We start from the raw sequence: 16,641 nt of genomic DNA, 5'->3' as shown, positions 1-16,641 counted from the left end.
TTCACTACATTGTAGAGGCAACCATTGCACTTTTTACTCCGCTACATTTATTTTATAACTTTAGCTACAAGTTACTTTTCAGAACCAGATTAATACAAAATTGCACTTTAGTAAGACTTTATTGATCTCCAGTGGAAAATTCACAAGCAAGTATGTTATGATGCTAATATTCATTCATTCATTCATTCATTCATTTTCTACCGCTTAGTCCCTGAACGGGGTGGGCCGGAGCCAATCTCGGCTGGCAATCGGGCGAAGGCGGGGTACACCCTGGACAGGTCGCCAATCCATCGCAGATGATGCTAATACTTTTAGACTTTTGTTTAAGTAACATTTTGAATGCCGGACCTATTTGTGACACAGTATATTTACACAGTGGTAGTGCTACTTTTACTTAAGTAAGGGATCTTAGTACTTATTCCACCACTGCAATGAAGGTCATCTGAGTCGAGGAGTAACATATTGTCCTGAAATCCCCTGCTTATTTGTAATTAACACATGTGTAAATCATTCTCACTTGTGGGTTTGTTTATTTATATTACAAATGAATGTAACAGTGTTATTGTGAAACCACCCTCTTTCACTAATCTGCCACTGTGAAGTCCCACTGCATGCAGGTCTCAGCTGCTGTACTGAAGGGATAGACAGGAAGATTTTTGCCCTAAGCTACCAGATGCATCTTTCTGTGAACTGAGAGAGATCCTTAGAAGAGACAGACATAGAACATGAATGACAGCTGCTGATGGGTACTGGGTTCTGCTTTCCCCCAACAAGTGTGTCTGTCAGCAGTATGAATCAACATGCATCTTCAGGTTGGTCATTATACCCTGATAGCACACTCAAGGGCAATTTAGCAGGTGGTTGTTGATTGTGACAACGGTGCTCATTCACTATATTTCGCCGTCAAGATTATTGTTGTGTACAGGATGCGTGTCTGTTTAGATAAGAATGATTGAAGTGTTTTCAACTGTCAGTGCTGTAGTGTCTCCAGCCAAGGGCACAGGTACAGTACAGGCTAATGAGACAGGCTAGCAGGAAGCATGGATTGTTTTGATTGATGTTGTACTGTACGTTAATGGGGATTGTTTTCTATGTTCACTGTGTCGAAATTCCTCGCTGAATTTCCCCTTTGCTTCTCTACTCTGACAAGAAAGCTTGATGTATATTTATAAGATGTATGACTAAAGGGCATGGCCATTCTCTCCAACTGGCTGCTCCTTTTCCTTTTCTAAGCACTTTCTAACAGTCACTCACCCTGGTTCTCCACATTTTCAAAAACAGAACTGTACAAGCTATTATCATGACAGAGTGAGCATATTAGGTCTCCATCTTTTATGTCTGCAAAAGTCACAGTTCTGCATCTGGCACCAGTTTTCACGGTTGAGCTCAGGTTTATGGATTCAGGTCAGAGTTTACACCTGTTTGCAGAGCATAGCTGTTACAAAGCAGATGTGCGCTGATGATTTACAATGAATAAGTGTTGTGTCTGGCGCTTTTCAGTCATCGGACTTTTAATCAAATCAGGAATATGTCATTAGGTGGTGTTTGTGGTTGTGGTTATTTCACAAAGTGTCGACACCAGTAACTAAGACTAACCAAACGGAGCCTCTATCTTTTCACAGTCTTACTCTGAATGTGTTGAACTTTTAGTAAAGATGTAAATAAACAAACATATTTATTTGCGTTGTATAACAGAAATGATAGTTACGAGATAAAAAGATTCATAGCTTAGTTAATTCCTTCTTTGCAGTGACATGTGTGCCGCAGGTTTGTTTGGTAGTAGTACTGTGTAAGCCAATACTTTGTAATTCACTACAGCGTAGGTTGATTCATGAAGATCTTAAGAATGATTCATGTTTGCTGAGGTTAGATGACTAATGCAGCAGTGGGGAATAAATCTCTGCTCCAACTTTGGTCTTCTCAGCATTTACTTTGAAGCACTTTACAATCAGCACTTATGGATTTAAGACCCTTAAAGTATAATTATTTGTCTTAATATTTAAACCTCAATTTTAGCTTAAAACACAATTGCTGTTACATTTTATTGTGTGTTTGAGATTTCATCTCCTTTTGAGGCAGATATTTTCCAAATCATGGCCAATCAAATGTCAGCTATGTACTGTATGTGTTCTAAAGAGGACTCATCCACTTCCCACATTTCCTGACGTAATATCTGTATTTATTTTTGCCAGGGTGATGTTAGACCTTTCTCAGTGTGTGCATTCTGATTTGTCATACCAAGAAAAGCACAGGTGTAACAAGTGGTAACGGTTGCTTTGATGTTCCAGATGTGAGTCAGCATGTGGATCACAGGGAGCATGATAACTTAAATGGAATGCAGCTTTTATTAAGGTTATTAGTTAAACAAAATGACCTTGAAAGAGGTTTAAACAGGTTGCCTGGCAAACTGCACTAACAGATATCTCTGACTAGAGCAGAGTAGAGTAGGTACTTTATTGATCCCACAGTGGGGAAACTTCTGTGTTACAGTAGTGACAGACAGTAGTACAGACTAGTAGTGTATATCCAGAATGTGATGAGGTCACAGATGTGATCGGGAGTACAGGAGGGTGACAAGGTTCCAAACTAATCCTGCCAATGTCTAAGTGAAAGAAAATGAAGCAAGATCCTTTTTAGGTGTTAAAACAGAACTGAAACTTGATTAATTTTGTTCTTGTATCGTTTGTTTTCATTTTAACAATAGCTATAATGCTCCATAATTTAAGAATGTGAGCTGTGCACGTGCAGATTTTCAGGCTTAGACTTACACATCTTCTATAAACAGCTGTGTTTTTACACCACTACTGTTAGACGAAATCTTGGATTATACTGCCCAGCAAAAATACACTTGTGATGAAACAGGACTTATTTCCTTTGATGATCTTCAGCACTGTTTGCAATGCAGGAGAAGCTCTTGACAGAAAACTAAGTTGTTATCACGTCCTAATTCTGCTCTGTGCTGCACCCCAGAACAGTTTGCAGTGTAGTTTAGTTCTCCGTGAGTAGTTTAGTGTTACAAATATTTACCACAGACTTTGTCTGCTTACTGTACCCTTTGATTTCACACACACCAACGAAATGCTTTGGATGATTATACATTTTCATGCCATAAATACAGAATTATGTCTGGGTCCATGGAGAATAATGGGCTTACTCTAGGTTCAGCTGGATAAGACCTGTGAGAGCAAATCTGCATTGCTGTGCAGTTAAAGGCTTAAGCAAATTAATTATATGCAAACTGCTTCAGTAAGATTTTCAAAGAATTTCAAAGATTTGTTGTCCGCAGATTAGGGAAGTTAGGGAAGGAACAGCCTGCAAAATGGCATGACAGCAGAGGTAGTAATAAAGAGGGCCAAGTAGTTTGTGTTGTGTTATCAGTTAAACCCTGATAAGAGAAAATCTGTCCATCTGACATAAATGGCAAAATATGCATTGCACATTTAAATGTTTTATCTTCTTACTATATTTGCATCATGTATTAATAATCAATAATATTGTTGTCAGGTTAGTAATATATTTTCCATTTTGTACTTACAATAATTAGAGAGCAGAAGTGAAGATACAATTATGATTATGCATTTATAAGTGTCAATATGTGGTGGATTTTTTTTTTTTGTTGGCCCATCTGCATGTTCCAATGCATGAGAACCTTGTGTCTGAAATCAGTGATACAGTATGTCACCTGCAGTGCTGCTGCAGAGCTGCCACTTGCAAACAGCTGGCTGAAATCAGCTGCCAGACAGAAGAACAGGACTGGATCAGCCGCTGGTGGGGTGAATGCAGATTAGTCTTAAAAGTTAGAACTCAATGTCACAACCAATAATCTTTGTTAATCTCTGTCTTGAACTCGTAAAATGGAATGAAAGCTAGTTTTGGCTCCTCATAACTATTTAGTACAAAATTTCAGAGAGAACACGGTTTTATGGGTTTGAAGGCCAAATTGTATTTGCGTTTGTTTTATGCCCTCAGTTTTACACCATGAGATCAAAATTTAGTATTTGTAATTTCATTACTATGGAATGAGTGAAGAATATGCCTTAGATTAAAGTATTGAATAGTAGGCGTACAGTTGGAGAGCAGACTTTGTTGAAGATAGTAAACACCTTTAATTAGTTCTTACCATTTACTTACAATATTTTTTTTTTTTTTGTGAATTATTGTGGCTTCATTGCTGGGTGGTTGTTTACACATTTAAGTGCAGGTATGCATAAACCCTTATGTCACAGTTGGATTTACATTAAAGTTGCATTCACAATTAAATAACACTGTAATGATGGATATTTAGCTAAGTACAGAACTGAAATAATTCTTTCTTTCATTCTGTGATGAAAAAGTCTTAATCATTTATATATTTTGGACTTTTGCATCACTATACAGTAATGTGCCCGCTCAGCAGCAAGCAGTTGTATTTACCGGTACTAAAACTCTAATCAGACATGAAAAAAAAGAACACAGTAAATGTCCTACTAAATAAGACAGCAGTCTAACAAAAGACATACAGGATTTGGGCTTTAGTCTTTGTGTTGGCTTTTCCCTCTATAATAATAGTAGTAGTAAGGTCTAGACCTTACTTTGTAAAGTGTCCTGAGATGCCTCTTGTTGTGATTTGGTGCTATACAAATACAGTTGAATTGAATCAAATTGTGCTCACAGTTTACATCCTGGCTCTGTTCTTTTCCAACAATTAGAACTGAATTTTTCAACTCCTTGAACAATGTTGCTTTCACCACAATGAGGCAGTATGTGATCAGGATTAGGAAGTAGGAGAAACAGCGAAAAGTTGAACGGTTGAGTCTGCTGGGAATGTCACGGCAGTTGTTAGACTCCCTGCCCCTGCGTCTGGAGCTGTGTCAAAAGCACTCAGAAGCCCACAGTCACTGCATAGTCTGAGACATATGTACAGGATGACAACTGTGAAAGTCGTCACCATTTGGATTTTACTTTGTTCACAAAAGGAAGCCATCTTTCTGCTGTTAGTTCATCCTGTTAATACTGCTGTCAGCTGTAAGCAGATGAGTTCTTCTGGCTAAACTAATGGTGTCCCTCAGGGAGAAGCATTCGTGTACAGTGTTGGGCCATGGCCAGAAAGATACCCAGTAGAAACTTCGAGTGGTAGATAATAATATAAAGCACATCTCAAAATTAAAATATTACTTTAGACAAATCATGAAAAACACAAATTCTACAATAAAATGGAAAACACAAAAACCCAGAACATGAATCTGCTCTATAATTTGCCTATTCATTTTTTCCATCTAATGCATCTGCTTAATGTGTTTATATAGACCTGCTCTTTACGCCTGCTCTTTACTGCTTTGTGAAGGCAGTTTAAGTTTACCCTGCCTTTTGAGTCATTCAGTAATTTGTAGCTATCTTAGGCTGCAATACTTTAACTTCACAAGCTGTAGCCAGTGCATGTAATTAAATGTTTAAAATGCTTTTTTCCTACGCACAGCATGAAAGGTTGTTGACGAAATTATCCCTTTAAAGTCACAAATAGTGTCAGCATTAAACTAGAAATCAGTTGCCAGACCTAAAAGCAACTGGCAACTATGAACTCAGTAGGCTACAACATAAAAAAAGATCTTTGACTTCAGCTGTATATTTGCATGAAAAAGACCACACCATGGAACAGAACAGAAAAAAACTAGTCATGCACAACTATTAATAAAATATTATTGTCCATCTGTTTTCACATGGAGTCACAGTAATGTAGTTTTATACCCTGAATTTGTACTAAATAGTAGATTGATTATTACCTGAGAGAGAACAAAAGCTGCCGATAATTTGTTTCAGGGCTATTAACCTTGTTTTAAATGCATTTGGCTTTGTTTACATCTATTGACAGCTCCATTATTAACCCAGTTTAGTTTGGCAATCCAGCTCTGGATCAATGCATGTAAATGGAATAACTCAAAAAACCAAGGTAAGCACTTTTTTTCAGTGATCCAAAACCTGATTAAGCTGCTTGGCTCCCTCAAACATTAAAGTAGATACTGAGCCATGCTTTTTGTCAATGGAAACTCGTACTGATTCTCAGGGTTAGACACATATTTGATGGGTACTTTTTATAGGAACAATATAATTGCGTGTGACACCAGGCTTGTCAGGATCACACAAATCACTGCTGAGATCAACATTGTTTTGGCATGTTGTAGAAGAAACTTGCTATTGCTTAGTCCAAGGAGGGAGGGTGAAGCTGGCGGGCACACATTTCCATGTTGTTTCACTTGTAGATCTTTCTAGCAGTGGGCGTAGCACCACAGAAAACACATTCCGTAATATTCCATAAACAGGTTTATAGATGACAGCAGTGATCCTCAATCACAAGGTATCAAAGGTTTGTAAGCATCTTAAGGTCTTCAATGTCAACCTTGGCTTCTATTTATATATAGTATAACATCACTCCATATTTTTAAAAACGTGCATTGTCTTGTTGCCAGTGTCAAGGAAGTCAGTTTTTTCATTGCCGGAGAAATACAATGCCCTGCTGATATCCCTGGAAAAGCAGTATGAAAGTAATGCTTATCACTTTTGTGTGGAAATTATAAATTTATGATGATGTTGGAGTAAACAAGCCAACATCTTTTAGCTGGAAAGTGGAAGCATAAATACCTCATCAATTGTAAAATGCCAACAAAGTGTGCCAACCTTGCTGGCAGAATCGGTACTACTCATTATTACTTCATTACTGTTTTGGTGTCCAAATAGAAATAGGCACATCAGTGTTATAGTGTCTGCCACATGTCTGCATTTGTGATGATGTGTGTGCATCGTTTTGTGTTTGGCGAGTCTGTTTAAAAGTGATGCTGTGTAAGCCAGTGTTATTGAGAATATGCAGCTGGGAGAGTTGATATATTACAGCAGTTTGTGCATGAAATGTGCTCTTCAGTTATTTGTTTGTAGCTCTGGGTGCTTTTTCATTGCAGTGTCTCCTCACCAAAGTATCAGGTAAAGTTACAGGAAGCAGCATGATGCTGAAGGACAGTGCAGGAGATAACCTTTCACTGTATACTCTCTCCCTGGCCTTTATTTACTGTACGCCCCAGGCCACTCATTTACTCTCATCATGCACCAGTTTTGGTTTTATCTGTACGTTTGCACTTGTTACGTTATGTCATTGTTTGATGGGAAACAGCTTTTAGGTCATGTCATGATTATAGGATTTGTTGTTCCAAAGCAGGACACTGACCAATGACTAGTCTCTTCCAATTCTATTTGCCTGCATCAGTTTGACTAAGTTCATCTTCGGATCGGTTCATAAGGAATGCAAGCAGTGTACATTTCTTCCCAGCTCTGTGTAGATGCTTGCCAGTGCTTTGGGGTGTTATTCTTTGGAGTAATTGTCTGAATTTCTGAAAGTGTATTTGCTATAATTCAGAGTTGGCAAGCATACGCATGTTTTCCTGCGTCAGTTGTAAGATGCCTGCTTTCAGAAGTTCGTCTGCATTTGTGCGGTGATTCAGGCATGATTAGTGCCACTGAAACGTATCATACACTGAAGCCAGTCTTTCCGTGTTAGTCCAAATGTTTAATATAAGTGCCAGTTATAAATGTCCATAGAAAGCTGACAGTGTCCATGACAGGAACTTCAACAAAATGATAGGGAACAAAAGGACCATGGGAAGGGCAACTGTGTTTGTGTGCAGCGTGCCGAAGTGTTGAAAAGAGGGGCTGCCGGCACTCCCGCTGGGCGCCTCCCGGTGTGTTTAAGGGACGTGTCCGGCCATGTTCACCCCACACACACAGTACATATCCTGAGAAAAGGTTTGTTTCCTCAGGTATGTTGTAGGTGTGGATTGATGTGTGTCTTAACATGAAAAGACTTTAAACTGAATGGAATGGCTTGTTAGCAGTGTTTGGAAGTGGACCAAAAGAAAATCATGTTTCCATTCTACAGTGAAGGGGTCTCCTACTTTGAGGTAGAGGTTAGTTTCAGCAGAGTTAGAGAAAACATATATTCATAGCAGAGTAAAGATGAATTGCCTAATTCTGTGGTCTGAGTGTTACCATCCTGAACCTAACACAGAGGAGGAGCTGACAGAAGATTAGGGCACTGCTGACTCACAGATCTCGATAAACAACTTGATACATGCTTTCCTGAATATTTACACAATGTATGTGGGTATTTAAACACATCACCATCATTCTACTATAGGATAACTAGATACTTGACACCCACACCCACAGTGAGTTATGCGTGCGTGCTGTTTAATAAGAACTGTGACGCCATTGAGTTGCAAAGTACTGGAGCTTTTCCAGAGTGAATGATTTTGGGAAAGATAAAAAAAAGATCCCCACAGGCTATTCATTTATATAAATGAAGATGTGTTTTATCTTCACAGATAAACCGCAAGGATTAAATTCACATGCAAAATATAGTTGTTAATTTGATCAATTATCTATAACATATAAAATAATTAGTGTCCCTATGTTTAGTAGTAGTCTGTTACTCTATCCGTTACCCTTGCTTTCTTCTGACCTTCTACCAGTGCTCCTGCTCATTATTATGTTGCTCTAATCTGGAGGGGACAGGACTGGGTGCAGAAGTGTATTTATCTTCCTGCACAAATAGGACCTCTTTCCGTCTGGTCCCTGCTCAGCTTGTTGTTGAAAGATAGCAAGCAGCATAGAGTAAGCTTCAGTATGTGCATGTGCATGTGTTTGTGTGTGTGTGTGGGGGGGGGTGAACTGAGATGTGTCCCAGCTGGCCCACCGACCACCACACTAACCATCACCTCACTGCAGCGAATGCACACAAAGGAAGAATATATCTCCCTTGTGATATGGATACCCCTTAACTCTGGGGGTGTTTTAACCTAAATGAGAGAGCAACATTCCTCACAAAAGTCTGTTGTGCTTGTAAAAGCCAATAAGATCAGTGTTACAGAAAGTCCCTTTAGTGTGAGCTCTGTAGCTCTGTTTCTGCTTTTTCTCCATCACATCTGGTAGGATGTGTACTTTTGTTACACGTTGTCTAGGCATGTTTCTTTTCATTTGCTTGTTGTCTCCATGACATTAGGCTTGCAAACAGGCAGTTATCACACTGCAAATGGCCATGGGCCAGGAAAGCACTGCAGGCAAGCCAGCATTACAAAACAGCACAAAACGTATTATGAAAATTATAACAGGATAGCTGTTATTTTGTCTAAACTCTTAACACTGTTGCAGTAACACTGTTAGTCAACTATTTGACTTTGATTTTGTCCTGTGGTCAATGAGTTGACTCTGACCTGCGCTCCCCCGTCTCAGCACTTCATCTTTATCTACACAACAATTGATACTCTGTTGGCTAAAACTCAGCTATTAGATTTTAGGCTAAAGCTTTTGTACTGCTCCTACATCACTAAGCTGCTCACATTGATGGTGGCTTGCCTATTTAGAGCTATTACAGCTTTAGCTAGCTTTGACCTCCTTCTTAGCTCTGAGTTTTTCAGTCACTGATGTGCTTGGCAGTGATTTAACTGCTTGGTGGGCAGTGTGTGGGCCTGTGCAGCCTTCTTGTTGCTCTGAGGCGACCCACTCACAGTTCTGGCTTCCTGTCAGCCACGTCTGGTTTGCCAGAGCACAGTACGAGGCCATCCTGGCACCATCAACAGGGACCACTCTTGCCCACTTATCAACTCACTCAGTTTGAGACTTCCTTGATCTGGGCTTGTGCCGCCAAAGCATGACCTAAGTTTACACATGCGTAGTGGCCTGTTTTCCAGGAAAAGCCAACATTGGTGCAAAACAAACAAGGAGATAAGAAAGACTCTTGATAAGCCCAAGCTCAGCCATGAGAGGCAAAAGCAGAAATGCAAATGATTTGACCAGGAAGCTGGTTTCACTCTGTGTGAAACTCCTCACAGTGTCCTCACTGTGACATGTTTGTGCTGCTCTAAAAGCACATTCTGGAGATAAAGGACAAGTGCAGAGCACAAAAGGAATTTGATTTGATGCGAAGAATGCAAAGCCAAGAGCGGATGCACGTTATGTTTTTGAAGGGGGGTGGCTGCTGATAAGAACATAACCTTCCCGTGTTTTCCCTTGTGCAAATTTACACTTCTGCAGTTTGAAGTCAATTTTAACCATGTATGAAAAGTTAATTGATAGATTCATTCATGCTGAAGTTGCGTTTATCATTGATTTATTCGAATACAGTTTAAATCTTTATTTATTACTACAGCCATGGGTTTGTTTAAAAAATTGTGAAGGTTTAAAAATAATTTTTAATGTTATGAATAATATAGTGTTGTACTGAAAAAATAAGCTTTTGTGCAAAATCTTCTTTTAATCAGTTTTTATTAAGCTTTTTGTTCACATTCAAAATGATATGCAACGGTGCAATGTAAGACGTTTAAAAACTCTAGTCGGTTTAGAGTGAAGTGTGTGTAATGGTAAAAAAAGTTTTGTGTTATGCTGTGATTCAGATGTGGTATCTTAAAAGTCCATTTTGTAAATGAATCATGCTTTTATTCAGGGAAATGGTTTGTATTAGATACACCACGAGTGGAAAACAGGTCCACTTTGAAAGCATCAGTGACCCATGTGCTTCTTCTATTTACATGGGGATGCACCTGCGTGTTTGTATGCGTATGTGTGTGTTTGAAGGGATATGTTTGTATTTGAGTGTGACACTGTATACTTTGTTGGCCTGAGGACACTTAGATTGAGTGTGTGTTGTTCTCTCTGGTGAGAGCACACATATGTGTTTGCATGAAGACCTGGTTCTATGTGGGTGTGTGTTTGATAAACTGTGAGAGCATGTGGGAGACTGTCTCTTCATCTGGGTGAGAGAGGGAGAGAAAGAGCAGAATGAGGAGGTGGAAAAGATCTGCTTCAAGCCTTTATCTTCAAGTCAATCTGCTCACAGTCACACAAGCCTCTTTATCTCTCCCTTAAACAGAACAAAGGGAGACAAGCAGAGAGAGACAGACAAAGAGGCAGAAAAATAAGTACATTTAAAACATGGAAAAACAGAGAACGAGAGAGAGTGATTCAGTCGGGAAGCCTTTAGAAGACAGAGCACATTTTTAACAGGGTCATCTAAGTTATGCTCAGCAAGCATCTCCCATTAAAAATGTTTGTGCTATTCAGTATTATAGCTATTTTTCAGTTGAGATTCTCTTTGTTTTTAGTGAAGAAAGATATATAGAGAGTGAAGGTTTAATATGTTAACTTGGATAAACATTTTTATGACTAACGGTATCACCAGGCAGAAAATTGTATTACAGTGATCAGTGCTTCAGCCACAGTGGAAGTTTAGTGGCAATTCAAATCCTCTTTCAGCTAAACTCTACCCTCACACACGATACATGTAGTGTGCACACAAACTGTCTCTCGCACATACGTAATCATGAGAGGCATCCATTTTTGGTCCTGAAACAAGGCAGCAGTATCTCAGTGTGGGTGTGTCTTCCTGGAGAACAAGCATGAAGAGTAAAACATCTAAATGAAAATAAAGGCACCTCAGCTTAATTGTAGCTCTGACACAAATGTATGGCTGTCAACCACAGTGCAGCTTTGACAGCTGTCCAGATAAGGAAGACAATCAGTTCTGGTTTGGAGGCACAGAGATGTATGTGTGCCGAGGCTGCTGTGGTGCTTGGCCTGTTAATGCACTATCATGCCCCGTTGGCTGATGAGTTGCTATGCTCATCTCTTGTTCCTCCCAGCATCAACCAGAGCTATCACAGTATGAGTCAGTGTTGGACATAAGTGGGAAAGCTACTTCTTACCATTAGTCCAATAAGTTATCAGAGACATGAGTCTGATTCTATCCGGTGTGGAGCAACATCTGAAGCGGAGAGAGGCACCGGCGATGTGATGTGCTCGTGAAAGCTAGATAGTGACAGGTGGAGGCTGGAATAGAGGTAGAGAAGTGAACAATCTGAGAGGCTAAAGAGCTGAAATCTAATTTTCTCAGTGGCCTTGAGAGTGGAGCATGCTCAGTGCTGATGTCATCTCTCACTCTGAGATGTTACTGCAGTGCTTCCCAGCAGGCTTGGCACAGGCTTACTCATGGACATCTCTCTTATGAAGCGATACAGTGGCCAGGCTGCAGCTGCTCAACAGATACCTCTCTCTGTGTTTCTTTTCTTCACTCTCTGTTTCTCAGTTTCGCTCCATATCTCTTTATTGCCTCTGCTTTCTTACCTCACTTTTGTTTCTGCTTCACTTCTCTTGTATTTCTTACACATTATCTCCTACTTTCTCGCTTGCATCCTTTCTTGTTTCTCTCCACCTGTCTCTCATCCTTACTCTGCCCTGCTATCTCTCTCTCTCTCTCTCTCACTCTAGTTGCTACCCTTAAGGCTGTGGTTACCATGGTGACAGCTATGTGCTAGGGAAATGTCAAAGAGCTGAATCCACCTAGGATTACTTCCTTATTTAACACTTAAATTCTTTCCTGCTATTTGTCTTTGAATTCTAGAAGCTATCTGTAAATAGTCATGCTTGTTTTGAATTCATCCAGCCATTTGCTATGTTGTAAATGAGGCAGTGAGGGTGATGTCTGGTCTCTTTCTGGGATCCTGATCTCAGCTGTTGCTGAACAGAGTCATTAATAAACACTCAGATTTGGACTCTCAGTTGACCTTGGCTCAGCTGACCTCGAGAAAATAGCCCTTTTCCTCAGGCCTCCAGATGTTACTGACATTGATGTGTGTCATGTCTCCCCTTAAGGGGACTTCATAAGTCTTCAGTGTCTCTTCACATTTCTCATTTATTGCCTGTCACTCATATGAAGCAGATCTTCAGACACTTACTGTACAGTAAACACTTGTGGAAAGCAGCATCAACCAGTATTTTCATGCTCAGAAATGTGTGTTTTATGCCACCTCCATGGTCTGTACTACAACAGAAACTATGGCTGGATGAACAGGTTTTTGTTCCAGAAATCGGGCAACCTGCCTATGTTGTTCCAACAACACAGTCAGTACATGGTCAGCTGAGGAAGCAGATATCCTGTTAACAGGTGACTGTCAGTAGGTTGGGCTGTTTTCTGTCAACTGATGACAAGGACATTATTTTCCTGACCATATACCTCTTTTGCACTTTTTTTGTCTTCCCCATTCTTCCCACCTTCACCTTTTTTCTGTCCTTGCCATTTATTCTCTTTTGTTCATGTTTCTGTCAGTCAAAGGTTGTGTCAAGATTACAGGGTTGTTAAAAGCAGGCACTATAGCCTACTTTAAGCCCCCCTCCAACCCAACCATATACACTTTGTTGGCAAAAAAGCAGACAGATGTAAAGTGTATAACCTAATGGCTGTTTAAAGCCATGAAGTCTAAAAAGATAAACTCTCATGCCCGTGAAAGAGCTGTTGAGCTGTATCAGTGTGATGATGTGCAGGCATGCTGTTGTTAGGAGGGAGCTGCTCAGCTCCATCAGACAGGAGAGCTGTCCCCCCATTTTCTGTGGGCAGCACGGAGGGATTAGGAGGCAGGCAGAGATGGGCCCTGTAAAATATTTATGAGCAGGGCATACAAAGGATCTGTGTGTGGGGGTTTGGTTTTTTTTTAGGGGGGGGGGGGGGGGGTTGATATGTTCTTTAAGTCATGTTCCCTCATACTGGCCCACTGTGCTGCTCCACCTCCAGACCCTGATCCAAGGACAGCCCATGGCTGTTGAAAAACAGCAGATGCTTTTGAGCAGACAAAAAAAAAAAAGCAAGATGTAGATGCACATGTCCATAACTAAATTTGTCTCTGGGTGTGAGAAATGGAGTTCATTTCAGGATCTTGTTGTACCCTACAAGCTCATATACAAAAGCTCAACTTTGTTCAGAGCCATCACATAATCTTGTGGACAAAAATATAACCTAATTTCCTTACAGTGTGCAGCTTCCTATAATGTCCTTTCCTAACCCCTTTTGTGTGTATGTGCATGCAGTTTTTGCATTTCTGTGTTTTATGCAACTCTGCCAAGTGGGACACAGCTGTGGCAAGCAGCGATCGTAAAATCACTGTTATATGCTCCGATTTATCAGCAGCAGTTCCACAAGTTTGCAGAAACTTGGTGACAAGAGTTACATATTGATGTCTGTGCTAATCCCATGGTTAATGTGCATCCAGTATTATGTGTAATGGTATGTGCAATACAGCCTCATAATTCACGTCAGCTAATGTACATTTCACTGCTGAGCATGTGGCTTGGTTTGAAGACAACAGTGGTATCTTTAGGGAGCTGTTTTTTTTTGTTTTTAAGAGATACATCTGTAGAGAACCACATTTTGTACAATGTTCTACATCCCATCACCCTCGAAGTCACTTTTTTACTCACAATTCTGACACATACATAAATGGCATGCCCACCCACAGACACACAGGCCTGGGAGCAAGTCTCATCTTGTTGAATAGTAGAGGTGGAAGTGAGTGTTGAGAGTGAGGAGTGATAAGGTAGTAGGGTGGCAAGGGCTGCTCTCTGACACGTTCTGGCCTCAGCCAGTCCTCAGTTACCCCCGCTGATAGATTAGATCATCGAGAAAAACCACTTGGGGGAGAGAAGAGGAGAGAGCGATTAGTTTTTGACTAGGGAAAGTACTACATTAAACCTGGCTTGTCAGACCTTGTCCCTGCCTTGACCTTTCCAGTTTTCCTGCCCACAGACGAGGCTTATGCTATTAGGTGTACTGACCTGTTTAGACATGGCCTTTTGCCGCCTGTCAGTCCTTAGCAGCTAACGCCTGTTCCCAAGAAACGTCAAAAATCTTATGAGGGCTAGACTAAGACAAACCCCGGGAGGGCCCCACAGATGATTCATCTACAGATTTATTTATTTTTTTTAACACACAAGTTTCATTGAAAGGCACTCTGCTGTTGTTTCAGTGTATTTTGTTTTCTCACCACTTAGCAGGGTAGTGAACCTCACTCAGCACTAAAATAGTATACTGAGATCATCACGTAGTTCGGGCTGTGTCAAATGATGATCAACGGATTAAGGGCAGCATTGTTATGTTTGAAGTTATGTTTGCTTTATGTTTTTAAGTCGGGCAGGGAGTTGATTGTCACTTTATGAAAGTTCTGTACTTGGATTTTTCTATTGTGTCACTTCTGGAGCATTGTGTCCCCCTGCTGTTCTTCAACTCAGTCCTGTCCTACCTTCATCTCATGTGTCTGCCCCTGTCCTATTTTCCTGGATATTTTTTCTCTACTTTGTAACTGTCTGAACACACAGAAAATACTGATGGAAGGTGAAATGCGCTTGATTTCACTTGCCTTTCATAAATTAAAAAAATTGATTTGACTTATTTGTAGCAGTGCGACAAAAATTGTGTTTTAGTCATTCAAAATCCTTTTTGCTGTCTGGACAGTGATGACACATGGTTAGCAGCAGCAGCAGCAGCAGCAGCAGCAGGAGATACTACCACAGACATGTTAGAACGTGCCTGTAGTACAGAGAGGGGGACTGACAGACAAAGGAGGTGAGGAAGGGGGAGCAGCTAGGCAAGCCGAAGATGATTTTGTGACCCTCTGCAAGGAGCAGTCCACCACAGATTGTGATCTGACATTGAACACCTCACACACCACTCTCATACACATATCGGCAGAATCTGTGCTCAGCAAAATCTGAACCAGATGTGAATTAATTGTTTTGGGACCCCGATATCAACCAGGCAAGGGCAAGCCTCTGAGTTATCTGGGTGGGGTCAGCAATACGGAGGGGACAACCTAACTGGTCTCACTGAACTCCTGCATGGATCATTACTAAAGTAGAAGATGCTCCCAGGGTAGTGGAAACAGAGTTGACTACAAGAAGGACCTCCGTGGGACCAGTCCCTCCCTCTGTCCTCAGATGTGGCTGCTGGGCCTGGAAGAGCAACTGCTTATCTGATAGATCCAGTAAAGGAACAGTGGATTGCATTATAGCAATGGGAAATGACTTTCTTGTTCCGTCCCTTTTTCTTCCCGCCCTCCCTCTGTAGTCCCTCACTTTTCTCCCTCTTATTCTTGAGCAGTTCTCTCCTTATTTTTCTCCCTGATCCCTCCCTCCCTTCTTGCTGTACTTGATTGGTGCAAGTCTATATAGGAGGAGAGACGCTCTAACAGGCTCACAGTCTGGTAGTGCCCACTTGCCACACATTGCCAATAGGACTACCTGTTTTTTTTTCTGTCTTTTCCTGAGAGGAATATACTTTGTTCTGACAGCATGACGGAGAACAAGAGAAAAGATAGGAAAGGGAGAAAGAAGGGGGGTAAGAAAGGACAAAAGGATAAAGAGCCCGATCCCACCAAGGGTAAAAGTATATTCAAAGTGATTTCTGTGTAACATTTTATGTGTAAACATAAATATTTATGTGTGGTGTGTGAGTGAGAGTGAGACAGACCTGGCGAGAAAAAGGCTTGTTACTGTTTTGTGGAAGTGTGAGACAAAATATCCTTTTTGACTTGTCAAAGCTTGCCGCCAAGTTGTCACATGGATTGGTCTCCTAATGTGGACAGCGTGTAGAGGCACATTTGGTTTTGGAAACACTTTGGAATTGTAGGGAAGTTAGGTGATATGTTCAAAATCAACAGAAACATCTAAAACATGCTCTGGACCTCACACAGCCTAAGTGGAGTTGTATTATCATATATAGCCACTCATGTCTGAAAAGAAATGAGTGGCTATAACTGTGTTTAAGAAGTGTCTGTCAATTTATCACATGATCATGTCTTT

At 40.6% G+C, this 16,641-nt stretch overlaps 1 protein-coding gene across 14 annotated transcripts in view; it reads left to right on the top strand.

The window, feature by feature from the left end:
• The window catches only part of nrg2a (neuregulin 2a), a 76,736-nt gene that overhangs the window by 10,870 nt on the left and 49,225 nt on the right, over positions 1-16,641 (top strand). The window contains exon 1 of one of the 14 annotated variants that reach the window (XM_020598822.1): positions 16,014-16,219. The exons of the other annotated variants lie outside the window; for them this stretch is intronic. Within the exon in view, the coding sequence (XP_020454478.1) occupies positions 16,132-16,219 (88 nt within the window). The 5' untranslated portion in view covers positions 16,014-16,131. Of the gene's footprint in view, positions 1-16,013; positions 16,220-16,641 lie in introns of those variants that run through there. 14 annotated transcript variants of the gene reach the window in all.

The sequence above is a fragment of the Monopterus albus genome, unplaced genomic scaffold (genome assembly GCF_001952655.1).
Source record: "Monopterus albus unplaced genomic scaffold, M_albus_1.0 scaffold39.1, whole genome shotgun sequence".
In the NCBI taxonomy this organism is placed as follows: Eukaryota; Metazoa; Chordata; class Actinopteri; order Synbranchiformes; family Synbranchidae; genus Monopterus; species Monopterus albus.
Note: the sequence above shows the minus strand (reverse complement) of the source record. Positions and strands in the feature narration are given on the sequence as shown.